The sequence below is a fragment of the Phyllostomus hastatus genome, unplaced genomic scaffold (genome assembly GCF_019186645.2).
Source record: "Phyllostomus hastatus isolate PE091 unplaced genomic scaffold, TTU_PhHast_1.1 phas_contig_196, whole genome shotgun sequence".
Classification (NCBI taxonomy): domain Eukaryota; kingdom Metazoa; phylum Chordata; class Mammalia; order Chiroptera; family Phyllostomidae; genus Phyllostomus; species Phyllostomus hastatus.
Genome location: NW_025333709.1, coordinates 3455090 through 3470499, shown reverse-complemented (window position 1 = coordinate 3470499; position 15410 = coordinate 3455090). Strand labels below are relative to the sequence as shown.

Here is a 15410-nt window from a genome sequence, read left to right as displayed (position 1 = left end):
CCCGCAAGGAGGAAGGTAAGCTGGGGAGGAGCAGTAACCCGCCCCCGCCACCGCGAGGGGCGGAGCCAGGACGGGGACAGGACACTCGGATCCGACTGCGGAGACTCCTGGGGCTTCTGAAGGTGGCTCCCCGTTCCCCCCAGCGGGCCCCCCCCACCCGCCACCCACTCCCCTTACCTGCAATCACGCTCCTGGCTGGCTCAGGTTACTGGAGGCCCTGAGGGGTCTGTTTAAACAAGTGTGTCTGAGCAGGAAAATCAAACAGACAGGGACCCTCCAGGGCTCGCCGCGGGACCACCTCGGGACTCCCGCCTGAACTGGATAAGGCCGGATCCATTTTCACTTAATTGGGGCTGCGGCCGGGGCCCACCGTTTGATCAGATAGCAGGTCTCGGTGGGGACGGAAAGGCCCCTCAGGTGGGGCTGCCTGGCATCCCTGGCTGGGAAAGGAGACGCCCAAGGGGGCGGGGGGGGCACCCTGGCAGGGGAGGGCAGGTCCTCTAGAAGAAAGTCTCAGGGCCACATCCTCTCGGTGTCCCCTGCTCCCCACAGTCGGTGTCAGACACAGGGACACGTGGCCGGGGCAGGCCCTGCAGGGTGGCTGGGGCACCCGCCACCCCGGGAGTCCACACAGGCCTCTCTGAGGGGCAGCGAGTGCGTGGTCCCACCCCTCTGCGCCTCGGCTTCCTGTCTTCAGAAGAAGAGGCAGCTAGAATTCATCTGCAAGTTCAAAGGAGATCAAACCACGGCAGAGCCAGCGGCTGGGGGAAGGTGACGTCAGTGTTCTCTTTAAAACGTCATCCGGGGACTTTGATCAACGTTAAGAACTGACTTTACCCTTGACCCCGTGGCTCTGACCTCTGACCTTGACCCCCACCCCAGTGTCGCTGGCCTGAGACGGTGCTCCGGGTTAGAGGTCTGGCTGGTGCTGAAGGTCATCCATTCGCCTCTCCTCTGAAGTGTCCCCTCCTTGTGCCAGGTCCCCTCATACTTCTGGGGACCCACACCCCACACGGGCTCAGCCTGGGGAACCACTCCCAACAGCCACTCAGGGATGGGAGCTGGGCAGCAGGCTCGGTGGGTGGGCAAAGCTTTGTAGCCTTGTCTGCTTCCCCCCTCCCCCACCCTGATCAGGTGGCCCACAGCCGGGGGGCTTCAAAGTGGGGTGCACCCATGCGGTGGGTCTTGCTGAAAATCTCCTGGGGTGCCAGGAGAAATCTTAGAGCACTTGGCGTCTTTGGTTCTGCTCCTGCAAACTGTTCCAATCCCCCCCCCCTCCCGCCAGGTGAAAGGTTAGGAGCTCAGAACAGTGCTTGACGATAGCGATTCATTGTTCATTCGGTGTCACCTGTTACTACTGATCAATGTTCTTCCCCATCCTGGCCTTCAGCTCCTCGTTTTCCAGGTTCCTTCGACTCAAATCCGCCTCGCATACTCTCAGGAGGCTGGCAAAGCTGGACTCAGCACGCCCCTTACACAGAGGCGGCCACTGAGGACCCGGGCCGCGCTGTCACTCCCGGGCGTCCCAGGGTGCGGAGGCCCAGGAGGGTGGGGGGGGGGGACTCTCGGAAGCCCAGGGGGCGTGGCGAGGCGGAGGGCGTGGTTCCGGAGGGGGAGGCGGCCGGTCGCTGTCTGAGTGCAAGGATCTGGTCGCTCAGACGAAGTCTGTCCACCTCGACTGTCCAGCGCTGAACGGGCTCACTGCTGGGGCCAAACAGAACAGAAAGCCTCCAGCATTTAGAACCTCCACGGCCACCCACCCCTTGCAGAGGCTGGCGGGGGTGGGAGGCCATAAAGATATCCCCCTCCCCCGACGCACGCGTTGGCAGCGGCTGGTGTCCCAGATGCTTAGCTGCAGGGCCCGGAACAAGCTGCTTCAACTCGCCGATCGCGGGTTCCTCACCAGGACAGTGAGGTGCCCACCGGGGAACTGTTGCGAGAATTAACTGCGGTGACTGATGATTCGAAGCACCTAGCACATAACAGGAGGCGGACCCGCTCAGTCACAGCGGGTTCCCTGCAGCCCCTGCCCCGCCCTCCACGCCCCCAGCCCCACCGCCCCACAGCTGCAAGAACCGGTCCCTGCCCAGACTCCGGGCTAGCAGTGCGCCAGCGCGCACGGCACTTGACAGCCGTTCGCACCTGCGTGCTCATGAATGGACACGGTCCTCTGCGAGGCCTCGAAGGTGAAAGCTACTGTCGCAGGGGGAACGGCTTCGACGAGCACCGCAGGATGCCCAGGCTTCCTGACCTTCCTGGGGGCGGGAAAGGGTGAGCCTGGGTTAGGGGTTGGGCAACGCACATGTGAGTGACAGTTCGGTCCGTTCTGGCTCAGACCGTGGGGAAACGACTCCTCTTTGGGCCTCAGGTGTCCTGTCTATGGAACACCGGTGTCCCGCGGCGCACGCACGGACTGAGCACTTGCTGCGTGCTGGAGACGTCCCGCACGCCGTGTCCCCCAGCGCTCCGCTCTGCTCGGGAAGGCGGCCCCCGCAGGTGGGCACCGAGCGCACTTCCCCGGGCGAGCACCCCTCGTTCCCGTTCCCAAGGGAGGAAAGAGAGGCCCAAGGACCGCGGAGGTGGGGTGGGAGCGGACTGGAGGGCGTAGGCGGGCGCCAACTTCGCTGGTAGAGCTGAGCGCTGGGAAGGAAGGGAGACTTAGGCCCCTCTGAGCGCTTGGGAGCGGGCGTGAGTAGCTTGGAGGAACGCGGCTGGGGGGGGGGGGTCTGGCTGCCCCACTTTGGGTCGAAGGCCCCAGCACAGCCGATGTCCTCTCCGCACCCACACGCTGTCCGCTCTCCCCGGGGGTCCCTCTCGGCCCCTTCCCGCATGCCCTGCATTGGCACGACTGTCCCACCATCGGGTTCTGGGACTGTGGGGTGAAGCACTCTAAGCTAGCCCCTCGGGGTCAGCCAAGCCGCGCAGCTCACGATCCAGAGGGGGAAACTGAGGCTCTGGGGAGAATTCACTAACTTGAGGCCTCAGGGGCCGGGGCCAGCACCAGGAGGGGCACTTCCCGCTGCTCTTGAAGGTGCTCAGGACCACTCCCGACGTCCATCTGCAGGAAGAACTCTCTGGAACTGCTTTAGCTTCTGTGGGGAGGACTTCAGGAAGGGGCAGACAGGCAGGGGAGGTGATGGAGAGAGAGGGGAGCTCGGAGGGAAAGCAGAAAGCTTGGAGACAGAGGCTGAGATACCCCAGACGAGATCGGGAGATAGAGACCCGCCCGCTGAGGGGTGGGGGGAGGTGGGGGCAGAGAAGAATGCACAGGGAAGGAATGTCAAAGTCCAGGGCCCTCGGGGGAGAGACTGAGAGGAAGACGGGAAAGGTGGGGGGGGAGTCATGGTGAGAGGGGGCCCGAGGGCCTCCCCAACCACCTTGTTCCCCACCACTCTGCAGTCTGGGGGGGCTAATTCTGGTCCGGGAAGAGCAGTGACCCCTTCCTGCGCCCTCAGCACAGCCCCTCTGGGGGTCCCATGACAGCGGGGTCAGGGAGCCATATTTCTGGGGGACATCCCCTGGGCTCCCCTCTCTTCCAGTTTTAGCCCTGGGCGTCCGTTTCACTCCACCACGTCTAGGGTTTTCAGAAGGGGATCTGTATGGCTTCGCCCAAGGCCCCCCCCCACTGCCCTCTCTGGGGCTTCTCCGCCGCCCTGTGCCCCCTGACCGTGGTCCCTGCCCTTCTCTGCCCCATCTGGCCTGGCCTCTCGCCCCGTCTCTTCCTCCGGGGTGCCGACCTGGGGATGAAATCCGAGGCTCCCCACCCCGCCCCCCAGGCCTCCCTCCATCCATGGGGTAGGATGGGTGGCCCCTCCCTGCACCCTTCTTCAGGAGAGGAATTCACAAGGCCAGAGCAAGGCCCCAGGCCCCCTGGACACAGCAGCCAGGTGCTGGCAACGCCCCAACCCTGACCCAGATCAGGGTCCCGCAGGGTGGCTCCCCCCACCCCGTGCAGCCCCCGGGGGGCGGGGAGGGCCAGGCTCAGCATCTCGGAGCTGGGAGACAGCATGCCCATTTCAAGGCAGGCAAACTGAGGCTCAGAAAGGAAGGGCCCCTGGCCTTGGGTGGGGGGGGCAGCTCACAGCTGGAGTCTGTCTTTGTCTCTGAGAGACCTTAGATCCTTGATATTTGATAAATTCACAGAAAAACTGGCCAGTTTTCAAGACTCTCAAGAAGGCGGAGGGTGGGGTGGGGGCGGGGAAGAGAGGAAGAGAAAAGAACCCATTTCGTGGATTGGGGGCGGGACTGGGAGGCGGCCCTGGGAGGACGCTCCCACCAAAGACAGCCAGCAGCCGCTGTGTTTTTAGGCAATTTCCCCTTGAAGCCCCGGTGAGGGGCGCCCCGGGAGTTACAGGACTGGAGTTCCGGGGTTCAGTCCCACCTGAATCCAGGACCAGGCGCCACCACCTACCAGCAGCGTGACCCCGGGCAAGACGCGGAGCCTCTCTGATCCTGTCCTCTCCCCTGAAAGGGGAAGGACGCCTTTAATGGTGCCCGTCTCCCGGGGGCGAGAGGATGAAATCGGATCGAGCCTGCGAACCCTCCCGCAGGGGCCTGACATCCACCTCGGTGTGCGCCAGATCCCTCCCCACCACTCCTCCCGACCCCCTGCCCCTCCCTGCGGGCCCTCGCGGGACTGGGACGGGCCCTCTGCGGGCCGGGCAGAGCCTGGGGGGAGAGGGCCAGCCTTCCCGGGCCCCGGGGTGGGCAGAGCCCGGTGCACGACGTTTGGGGGTGGGGGTGGGGGGGGGGGGGTGGGGTGGGGCCGGAGCCTCCGGGTCCGCCTGACATCTCCAGGCTTAAATAACCGTGCGCCTTTGTTATTCGTCGGCAGCAAAGTGGTTCGTTACGCCTGATTGGTCTAATTGCTTTGAAATGGGATATATTATCTATAATTATAGAGCTCGAGGAGGGGCCGGCCGGCCTCCGCTTTCATCTTCCCCAAGTGCACCCTCATGTCGCGATCGCATTAATTTGGGCCATTTGAAAGGGGGCCCCCCTCTCTCCCTCGCGGATCTGGCCCCCTCGCCCCCTTCCGAATTTAAAGACACCGGGAAGCCGGGGCCTGAGCGAGAAGGGAGCGCGGAGCCAGTGGGGGGAGGGGCGAGCCGGGGGAAGAGGCCGCGAGTCCGGCCGGCCTGGCGCCGGGGGAGACCCGCCGCACTGGGGCGGCTCCACGGGGGCGGCTCCACCGCACAAGTTGGGTCCCCTGAAGCGGAGGAATTCGCAAGAAGCAGAAAACGCTGTTTACAAAGAGCTTGTTTGTTTTTTTTTTTTTCTTCTTGACTTTGCGTTACTGAAAGGCACCGGAGCTCTTGAAAGGCGTAAAGTCCTGCCCAGGTCCCGGGGAAGCAGCACCCGCTTTGGCCCGGGGTCGGTGCCGTGGGTCGCCAGTCGGTAACGGGAAGCCTCCCCCCCTCCCTGGAGTCCTCAGCCCCTTCAAGCTGGGAAGTCCTCCCGAAAGAAGGGTGCCTTCGGTCCCTCCCGGGCAGCTCCCAAACCTGCGACTCCCAGCCGCTGGTTCTGAGCAACAGAGGCCGAAAGACCCGCGGAGAACGCGCAGCCTGCAGGCCCCTCCCCAGGTTTCGGGATCCCGAGGTCGCGCTTTCTCTCTGCCCATCAACCTCCTCCCCCCGCCCCCCCCGCGAGGACAAAACACCTCCTCTGCCCCCCCCCCCTCCACCGCCCTCCTGGAGATTGGTGAATTCCCACCAAAATAAATCGTTCCGGGTAATCGGTTTTCATAGCACATTCATTCTATTAAAGAGGGCTGTTCGGGGCTCGCTAATTGCCCGCGGATCCCACTGAGCTGCGCATTTTAAAAAATGCACGCGGGGTTCCTGGGTCGAGGCCACGAAATGCACTGGGAAGGGGGGGAGGGGCGTAAACAAAAACCCAACGGAGGCGACGGCGAATGCCCAAGTGAGGGGCCAGCGCGCAGTCCGTCCGGCAATGCCCTGATAGTGACAACGGTGTAGGATGGGGTCGCTCTAAAAATTCACCTTCATAGGGCGTGGGGGGTTTTTAAAAAACACCACCACTCTTCCTCCGCCGCCGCCGCACACCCTCTTAACATAAGCGGGTTTTTTTTTGGGGGGGGGGCACTAGTTTAATTGTTCAGAGAGTGGACGCAGGACAATCCGCCTTTTTGATCCCAGGTGCCCAGGCGCTCGGCTGGGGGACGGGAGTGCTTTCAGATGCCCGACCGAGGGCGGGCTGGGGGGGAGGATGGAGCGGGGAGAGGCGGGAGCGGAGCGGGAGAATGGAAGCCGAGCCCAGGCGCGGAGCTTTATCTGCCGCGGGCCAGCCCTGCCCTTGCCAGGCGTGAATTACAGCCGAGCCTTTTCGGCTGCGGCGGCGGCGGCGGCGTGGAGACCCGCCGGGGCGCGGGGAGGAGCGCCCGCGGCTGGGTGCTGGCGGCGAGATAACAGGCGCAGCCGCCAGCGGCGTCAGCTCCCGGAACCCAGCAACCTGGAAACCCGAAAAGGCCCAGCCAAAAAATACACGCGCAGAGTGCCCCGCTCACTGCCCCCAAACTTGTGCGTTTCCTCCCGTGGGAACGACACGCCCGGGAGATGCGTGGACATTCGTGTCTTCCCTCCAGCTTCCCTTCCGTGGGAACGCGAGCATCTTTTTTCTCTTCCCGCGGCCCCGCTGCAGGTCCGCGGAGGAGGGAGGCCCCTGCCATCCTGAGCGGGGAGTCCACGTGGGGCCTCCTCCGGCTTCCTTCTCCCTCGTGTCTCCCGGCTTCGCGTGCCCGCGGCCCACCCGCCCAGCGGGGCCAGAGCAGACACGAACCCAGACCGAACCTAAAAAAGATGCCGCGCGGTTCCGGCCCGGCCCGGGGATGCCTGGGGGCCGGCGGCGGGGCCGGGGGCTGCGGGTGCAGGCGGTTGGCTCCCGGGAGGCGGGGGCTGGACTTCAAGGGCCCCTGTGTCGGCTGCTGCCTTTGATCCGGCCGCCGCTGGCGCCTAAAAACAACATCCTCGTCTGCCTATTAGGCGCGCTGAGGGATCGTGACAGATTGTTTATCCCCGCAATTAGCATGCGGCCCTTCTCCCGCCTCCCGGCCGGCCCCCAGCCCGAGACTGGCCTGGCTGCACCGGCCGGCCGGCCGGCCGCCCGAGACATCCCCGAGACCCTTTGCCCCTCGCGGCCCATCCTGAGGTTCCAGCCCCTGGTCTCTCCCCTGACGGAAAGGTTCTTAACTGGTGACTTCACGTGTGCCCAGCGCCCCTGAAGTTGTTTTGTCTGAAGTGCATTTTTCTAGGGTGCAAGTTCTTGCTTATGTCGGATCCTCAAAGTGATCGGGGAGTCGAACACTTCGAGATGGGAGGCGAGGCCCAGACCAAGCCAGCGCGCTCTGTAAACGTTGACCCAAGAAGCCGAGGGGCCTCGGGTTCCTTTATCCCGCGTGCAGGGGGTGGAGGGGGTTGATCTAGCGGCAGTTTAATTGGAAATGCCAGCGACAGAAGCTGGGCTGCCAGCAAGGTGTTCGGCCTACAGCCTGGCTGAGCGTTGCAGCGCTCGGCTCTGTAACGGGACTGCACCGCCTTCCCTCCTTGCACCCTCGGGTGTACCTCCGCGGCCTGGGTTTCCCCGCCCGGAGGAACCTCTCCTTGTGCCCCAGGGGCCCGGCGGCGTTGCAGACCGGCCGCTTCGGCGCACCGCGCGCCCAGCTGGGCCCTCCTCGAGCTGCAGGCTCCAAGCCCAGAGCCTGCGCTGCAGTCTCGGGTGTGTAAGAGATCTGGAGAGGCGGCGTGCGTTTCACAGATGCCAGTCTTCTCGAACCCGCCCCGGGGCCTTACCCTATCTCTGAGCCTGCGGACAGATGTGAGGCTGCTGATCGCCCTGGCGTCTGCAGCCCGACCCCTCCCGCCAGACCCCGGACGCCGTCCGGGTAATAAAGTTCCCGCTCTAGTAATTCATTTTCCTTAATCTGGACGCCCCTAATCTACAGCTTTTATTGCGCCCAGTTAAAAGTCGAGGGAATTCGCTGTCCCTCCGCGCTCGGATAATTACCCCTAAATGGCCACGGCAGCCCCTGTGTTTCCTGGAGATTAGAACCCCGCGGTCATCAATGGCCTGTCCCGGGGAGCCGCCAATCACTGCCGCTGGCTCTCCGGGAGCCGCCGGCTTGGGCCCTGGGATGCGAGGCCGTAAAGCCGGTGGCGCAGAAAACAGGTCGAGCCCTGGCTGGGGTTTGCACGGATTTTCCGTTCTCCCCACGCCCCCCAACTCATTTTCCTCTATTTTTTTTAACAACAAAAATGAAATCACGTTTCCCCCGAAACTGGCAAAAATACGTTTTTCAAGCGCAGCCCCAAGAACCCACGCCAGGAGCTGGCTGGCCTCTTTCCCCACCCGGCCCCCTCCCCCACGCCACGAGGGGCGACCCGGAGATAGGAACTGTTATTGTTTCCGCGGACGCTCTGTTTGAGGTCACGTTGGGGCCAGAGGAGGGTTTTGTTGACGTTCCTGTTGGTTTTATTTCAGTAAGTTCTGTATCAAAAGGGCCCGGCAGCTCCTTCCCTGGTCGGTCGGGTCGGGTGGGCAGGAGAGGTGGTGTAATCCCCCTGAGAGAAGTTCAGAGCGGGGGGGCGGGGGAAGGACACACCATGTATGAACATTGACTATTGATTCCAGATAAATATTGTCTATTGTTACCCTTAACATCCACAGCGCCAGGAGCCTGGCTTCCCCAGGCAAACTTTAGTCCAGCGCTTAGGGAGACAGAGGCCCACTTGTAAGCAGAGGTAAACTTGGCGGAGATGGACGTAGAGTAGGAAAATGAAGGTGTTTTTTTTTAAAAAAAACAAGTAATATGTCTTTCCGTTAGAATAAGTATGCAGGTTTTAAAGCTATATGTAATACATGTTTATGTGTATGTTTATCCCCGCAACTAGCATGCGGCCCTGCTCCGGCCGCCTGGCCCCGGCCCCCGGCCCGCCAGCGGCCTAGCCGCACCGGCAGCCCGCCCTCCACAGCCCTGACACGCGCAACTCCAAGGGCCGTGGTGGGGAAGAGGGGAAGCAGGTAGTGGGGGTGGGGGGGGCCGGCCAGAGAAAAACGGAGCAACTGACTGCAGAGAAAGGTTAAGAAGAGCCGTGGAAGAGAAAAACAGGCAGGGGTTAGAGGGGAAAAAAGGGTAAGAAAGGCGACTAGGGAAGCGGAGGGCAGAAGAGAAGGAGCGGGAACAAGGGGAGGCCTCCAGGACCCCAGGAAAAGTAGGGCCCCGAGGCGACCCAGACGGAGAGCGGCAACCCCGCGGCTGCAGCGCCCGGGAAAGTTTTTCCCGCACCCTCCCCTCCCCTGCGCTTCCCCGGCCCCGCCCTCCCCGGAGCGCCCCCAAGTCCAGCGCGCCCCGGGGCAAATCCAGGAGCCTCGCCCAATGGAGGGCGCCGGGCCCGCCCCCGGGCGCGCTGATTGGCCGCCGCCGCGCTGGCCTCGCCTTATTAACAAGTTCTCTGGAAGGCGGCCGCCCGACCCGGAGCCGGCTAGTGCGCTCGGGAGCTCGGCCTGTGCGGCGGCGCCAGCGGAGAGCCAGGCCCAGAGCGCCGGAGCCGGCCTTCTGGGGAGGGGCGGGAGGCGCGCGCGCGCGAGGGCCCGCCCGGCCTGGGCCCCGGGCGCTTCCAGAGGCCGGCCGCGCTCCCGGCCCGCCCGAAGCCCATGCTCGGAGGCTGGCCCGTGCTGCGGCTGGAGGGGGGGCCCGGCTCTGCATGGCCCCGGCTGCTGACATGACTTCTTTGCCACTCGGTGTCAAAGTGGAAGACTCTGCCTTCGGCAAGCCAGCGGGGGGCGGCGGGGGCCAGACCCCCAGCACCACCACGGCCGCGGCGGCCGCCATGGGCATGGACGAGGAGGGGGCCAAGCCCAAAGTGTCCCCTTCACTCCTGCCCTTCAGCGTGGAGGCGCTCATGGCCGACCACAGGAAGCCCGGGGCCAAGGAGAGCGCCCTGGTGGCCTCCGAGAGTGCACAGGCAGCTGGCGGCTCGGCGCAGCCCCTGGGCGCCCGGCCCGGGTCGTTGGGCGCCCCGGACGCGCCGTCCTCGCCGCGGCCACTCGGCCATTTCTCAGTGGGAGGACTCCTCAAGCTGCCAGAAGATGCACTCGTCAAAGCCGAGAGTCCGGAGAAGTCCGAGAGGACCCCGTGGATGCAGAATCCCCGCTTCTCCCCGCCCCCGGCCAGTGAGTAGCCAGAACCAGGCAGCGGGGGAGGGGACCGGGCGGGGATGCGGGGCCCCCGGGCGCCAGGCCGCGCGCTGGCGCCTGCTTGTCTCCGGCGTTACCGTACCTGCTGCCCGTACCTGGAGCCGGTGCTGTCGACACTTTGGCTGGGAGGTCGGGCTTTGCGCATTCACTACTTCCACCCAGGAAGGTGGTTCGAGGCCTGGCGGAGGCCCAGCGCTGGGTCCACTGTCGTGGGCTCCTGTTCTTGGCCAGGCGACCCTGCGGCTGGGGCTTCACTTGTAGAACTCACGTGTCAGATCACCGTGTCCTCCTGCCCCCACCAGACAACCACCCGAGTCCATGCTCCCGTGTCCGACCCTGCTGCGTCTCTACCCCCCCGGGTGGGGGTCCGAGTGGCGCGGACGTCTTTCATGCACGCGGAGTTTCACTTTCTCATAGCAGAAGTCTGATGTCTCCCCCCACCCCCAATTAAAGTATCTCTTTGCCAGAGGGTTCTGAAGCTCTCGCAAAATCCCCCCTCCCGCCTTCAGGTTTCAGCCGGATTCTTGCTGCTCTGGGTGGGTTAGGGGGAGGGGGGCGCTCAGGTCCAGAGGAGGGGCGGGGCACCGAGTTAGTTAGTGGGAGGCGCCCCCTCCGATCCGGTTGGAAGCGCCCGAACGTTGTGACTGGGCCAGTAAAGCGGACTCGGGCCACCAAAGGCGCTTTCGGGGTCGTTCCGAGGCCTTGCGGGCCCCTGGCGTTTCTGCCCAGGGAACGGGCTGGAAGATATTTCAGGAGCACGGGAAATTCCCAAGTTTTCCTCGCTTCCTCCGATTATTTTGCGCGGCATAATAGCAACCCGAATTCAATGGCGTGATGCTGAGGAATGATTTTTATCTGGGGATTAAACGTCTTTGAAAGGCCAGCCCCTCCCTGGGCCTAATGGCTACAGAAGGTGGCGCAGCGCTAGGCTGTCCTTGCGGAAAGAGGGGGGCCCGCCCCTCGGGTGGCCCCGCGGAAACTGAGTCGGGGGACTCCCAGTGCTTCCCGGTTCGCATGGCGCAGAAGGAGAGACTTGAACGCGAGTTCGTTTGACTCACACCCTGGTGGTCTGAGAGCCCACAGGATCGTTTGTTTCTTGTTTGTTTAAGGCATGAAAAAGTGCACAATTAGGCAAAACCCGCATGGTGAAACATTCCACGTTTGAATTCATGTGCCCCCAGAGGGAAGTTGCTGAATAGGCAAAACGTCCTTCCCGGGACCTGGGAATTCGGTCAAGGCCTCGCCCTGGACCCTCACGTTGGCAGGATCCCCGTTGTCCTGGGTATAATTTGCTCCACGTTTCAGTCGGCCACCACCGGCAGGCGTGGAGGCCTTAGCTGGACCAGCGGACCCAGTTCTGGACCTGCCGGAGCCCTCTGCCTGGGTATTGCTCACCGCCCAGCCTTGAGGTCTGTTTTGAAGCCATGAGAGAAAGACTGCTCCGCACTGTGGGTGTCTGCGGACGGAGCCCCGGGTCGAGGAGAAGCCAGAAGCTGTTACACCCCTCTTTCCTCAGCCCCACGTTTGAGTGTGACCTGAGGGCGAAGGCACTGGGGCTGGGAGAGGCTCAAGACACAGGTCAGGTACCCAGAGGGCCTTAGAAGGCCCGTTAGAATGAAGTCCTCGCCCTGCCCTGGCGCTTTACGTATCTAAGACTCTTGGCCACGGTGTGCCCTCCGTGACAGCAGGCCCTGCTCCCCCTGCAGCCTCAGGGACTGCCCTTAGGGCCCCGTGGGAACCCAGCCCGTGCAGGTAGAGTGGGATTTGGAGAGCTGAATTCCCTCACGCAGGGGCCTAGCGCCATGCGGGGCGCCTGGGCACAGGCCAGTGTTCAGCGGGCACACAACACTAAGTGTGACCCTGGGCCGGGTGCAGGGCCCCTTTCTGCGTGTGTCGTCAGCCGTGTTCCCTCAGCGGCCCCACTGCGTTTGGCGGTGGCAGGAGGCCCCGCTGCCGCAGGCCTCAGTGGCCATCCAGCACCCAGGCCCATGCACCGCTGCCCAGTTACGTTCTCGCCTCCAACGTGGGTTTGTTTCACCTGAAAGCTTAGTTTCCTCATTTGCCAAAAGTAGACTCTAAGAGCGTCTGCCCTGCAGGGTTGTGGTGGGAATTGGAGGAAATTCTTAAGGAGCGCCACGTCGACAATGAATAGCCAGCGTTGTTATCAACTATGAATTATTATTTGGGGTGGGTGATGCTCCCTCGCTCCTAACCCCCTGACTCACTCTCTCTCTCTCTCTCTCTCTCTCTCTCTCTCTCTCTCTCTCTCTCTCGGCCCCCTAGGGCGGCTGAGCCCGCCGGCCTGCACGCTGCGCAAGCACAAGACCAACCGCAAGCCGCGGACCCCCTTCACCACGGCGCAGCTGCTGGCGCTGGAGCGCAAGTTCCGCCAGAAGCAGTACTTGTCCATCGCGGAGCGCGCGGAGTTCTCCAGCTCGCTCAGCCTCACGGAGACGCAGGTGAAGATCTGGTTCCAGAACCGCCGCGCCAAGGCCAAGAGACTGCAGGAGGCAGAGCTGGAGAAGCTGAAGATGGCCGCCAAGCCCATGTTGCCCCCGGCCGCCTTCGGCCTCTCCTTCCCGCTGGGCGGCCCCGCGGCTGTGGCGGCTGCCGCGGGCGCCTCGCTCTACGGCGCCTCTGGCCCCTTCCAGCGTGCTGCGCTTCCCGTGGCTCCCGTGGGACTCTACACGGCCCACGTAGGCTACAGCATGTACCACCTGACATAGAGGGCCCAGGGTCGCCTGCCTGTGGCGCCCGTGGCACCAGCCACATCCTCCAGCTCTGATCTTCTGCAAGCGGCAGGGCCCCCCCCACCCCGCCAGCTCCCCTGCTTGGCCCCGCCTGGTCCCCCTTCCCTTTAGCCCCCACACTGCTCTGGGTTTTCCTCCGTGGCGCCCTGACTTCACTCTCTGAAGTCCGTTCCTTTCCCAGAAAGTGACTGGAAGGGCCCCTTCTCTTCTAGAATCTAGATCCGCCCCTCGTGTTACAGGTGGGGAAACTGAGGACAGAGAGGTTAAGAAATGGATCCGCCTGGTCCCCGGCAGAGTAGCTGGGTGGACCAGGCGCAGAGGCCGCTTCCGCAGCATCGCTGCCTCCCGCCCTGGCAGCAGGCAGGGAGAGCACAGAGTAGTGACTCTCGATGGGAGAGTTTGGAAAGGAGAACAGCAGGAGACAAGAGCACTCCGACGAAGCGAGGGGTCCTGGTCCTTCCCCTGGAGCACTTAGAACCTCGCAAGACATTGGTTTTGGGTGGGGGGGGCACGCAGATGCGTTACGGAGGAAGGTGGAAGGGACCTCTCTGTTAGCAGTACCAGAAAGAAAAAATTGTAAAATAAAAAGTAAAATTCTGTTTCTATTTAACAGTGCATTGGTGTGGCTCTCGAGAATGAATCCCTTTGGAAGGGATCGGGTGTAATATACTGTATATTTGAAATTTTATTATCATTTATATTATAGCTATATTTGTTAAATAAATTAATTTTAAGCTACAAGACACGACCTCGGTGCTGATTTAGCGTTTCGTTGGGATTGTACTCCTCGCCAGTCTCTTCAGGTAAACGAGGGCTTTCTCGTGTGGCGGTCGCTGCACCCCGGCAGCTTTCTTGAGGCGACAACAGGATGTTCGGGGACGGGGGGGGGGTGTCTCGCCGAACACACAGGACAGATCCGCATTAGCAAAGTCAAGTGGAGAATTGAAGCAATTACCTAGGATAATTAGGCTCAATTTTCCAATTCACTTTAAGCTGAAATCGACACTGGTTCAGGCGACCCAGAACCTACTTTCTTTTTTTTTCTCCCCTTTTAACCTGTCCGTGAAAACAAAGCGAATCACCCAAATGGTTTGATGACTGCAGACGGCTAATCCAGACAATTCCCACCCCCGCAGACCTGGTTTTCCCACAGGAGGCCAGGTGGGGGATGGGGAGGCGCTGCTTTGCGTCTCTAAATCACTGCGCCGGTGTAGACCGGATTTGTGGAACTAATTTCGAGCTGCCAGAATGTGAGCGCTTTCACACCCCCAATTATGACCCCTAACAAAAAAAAAATGCCGAAAACCCAGGCCGACTGCTTCCCGCCTTGGCTTGTCCTTTGCATGAGCCCGGCCTCCCAACTCTCACAAACTTCGTTTTCCTTTTATATAGAAGGTTAAGTTCAGGCTTTCCAGGAGAATATATTTGAGCGAGCGCCAAGCTTAGCCTTCTGGGGGAAATTCTGCAAGGATGCTGAAGGCAGAAAATGACCTCTCCGTGGATACAGCCAACTCGGTTCCAGGCGCGGCTCTGTTCTCCGGCGAGTTGGGCACCCCCCCCCCCGGCTTAATTCTCACCAGAGCTGCGCACGCCCCTCCTCACCACCCCACTTCGGTCTCGAAGTGGCCGGCGCCTCCAAACCCCACGCAGAACAGCCCCCCGGGGCAGCCTTTGCGGCAAGGCGAGCCACTGGGACTGCAAGCCAGCAGACGGATGGTTGTTAAAACCTTAAGTACCTGGCGTTGGGCTTGCGGAGCGTGGACGTCCCCACAGACAGAGACCGTTGCGCAGTGTGGAAACCCAGTCGGGGGCGCGCTGCGTAGTTATAGCTGGGGGCCCGAGGTCCGCCTAGGAATTCCCAGAGCGGAGGGTTTCGCGCAGGCACCCTGAGCTGGTGCTGGACATGTTCCAGGGTACCGGGGTCTCCAATCCTTCAGCCTCAGTTCCTCGGGCAAAGATTTCCATTCCCTGTGGCTGGGGCTGCAGCCTGAACTTGTCACAGTTCCCCTTCCCAAGGGAAGACAAGAAGCTTGCTGCGGAATGCCCGTCGTCCGTGGCACCAGATAGTCTGGGGGAGCTACCGCCCTCTGGGCTTCCAGAAGTGCGGCCAGAACCTGAATCCGGGCCTCTTGGTCGCCAAGAGCCCAGAGTTAGATCTAAAGAAAGTCTCAGACCCGCACGCCCTTGCGGTGGGGGCTGCGGTACATCGCTGCTGCTTGCAGATGCAGTAAAAAAATTTTTATCCCCCCTATAAACTAAGCAACCTGAATGGCCACGTGGAGGACACCCCAGCTCTCACAAATCTTCCGGGTTCCTTTCCTTTCTTGGGAGCAGCATTGACCTTGAAGTCAGGCAAGCCGATATAGTTCATCTCAGCCCTGCCACTGACTGCCCGACTCTGGATAGAGAAAACACCTCTGCCCCTTCCTTCCTCAGTTTTCTCATCTG

At 62.3% G+C, this 15410-nt stretch overlaps 1 protein-coding gene across 1 annotated transcript; it reads left to right on the top strand.

The window, feature by feature from the left end:
- Positions 1-9498: 9498 nt before the first annotated feature.
- On the top strand, positions 9499-13695 carry MSX1 (msh homeobox 1). The gene is made up of 2 exons (XM_045834394.1): positions 9499-10188; positions 12496-13695. The coding sequence occupies exons 1-2, from the start codon at positions 9720-9722 to the stop codon at positions 12936-12938; spliced, it is 912 nt and encodes a 303-aa protein (XP_045690350.1). The 5' UTR covers positions 9499-9719; the 3' UTR covers positions 12939-13695.
- The last annotated feature ends 1715 nt before the right edge of the window (positions 13696-15410 follow it).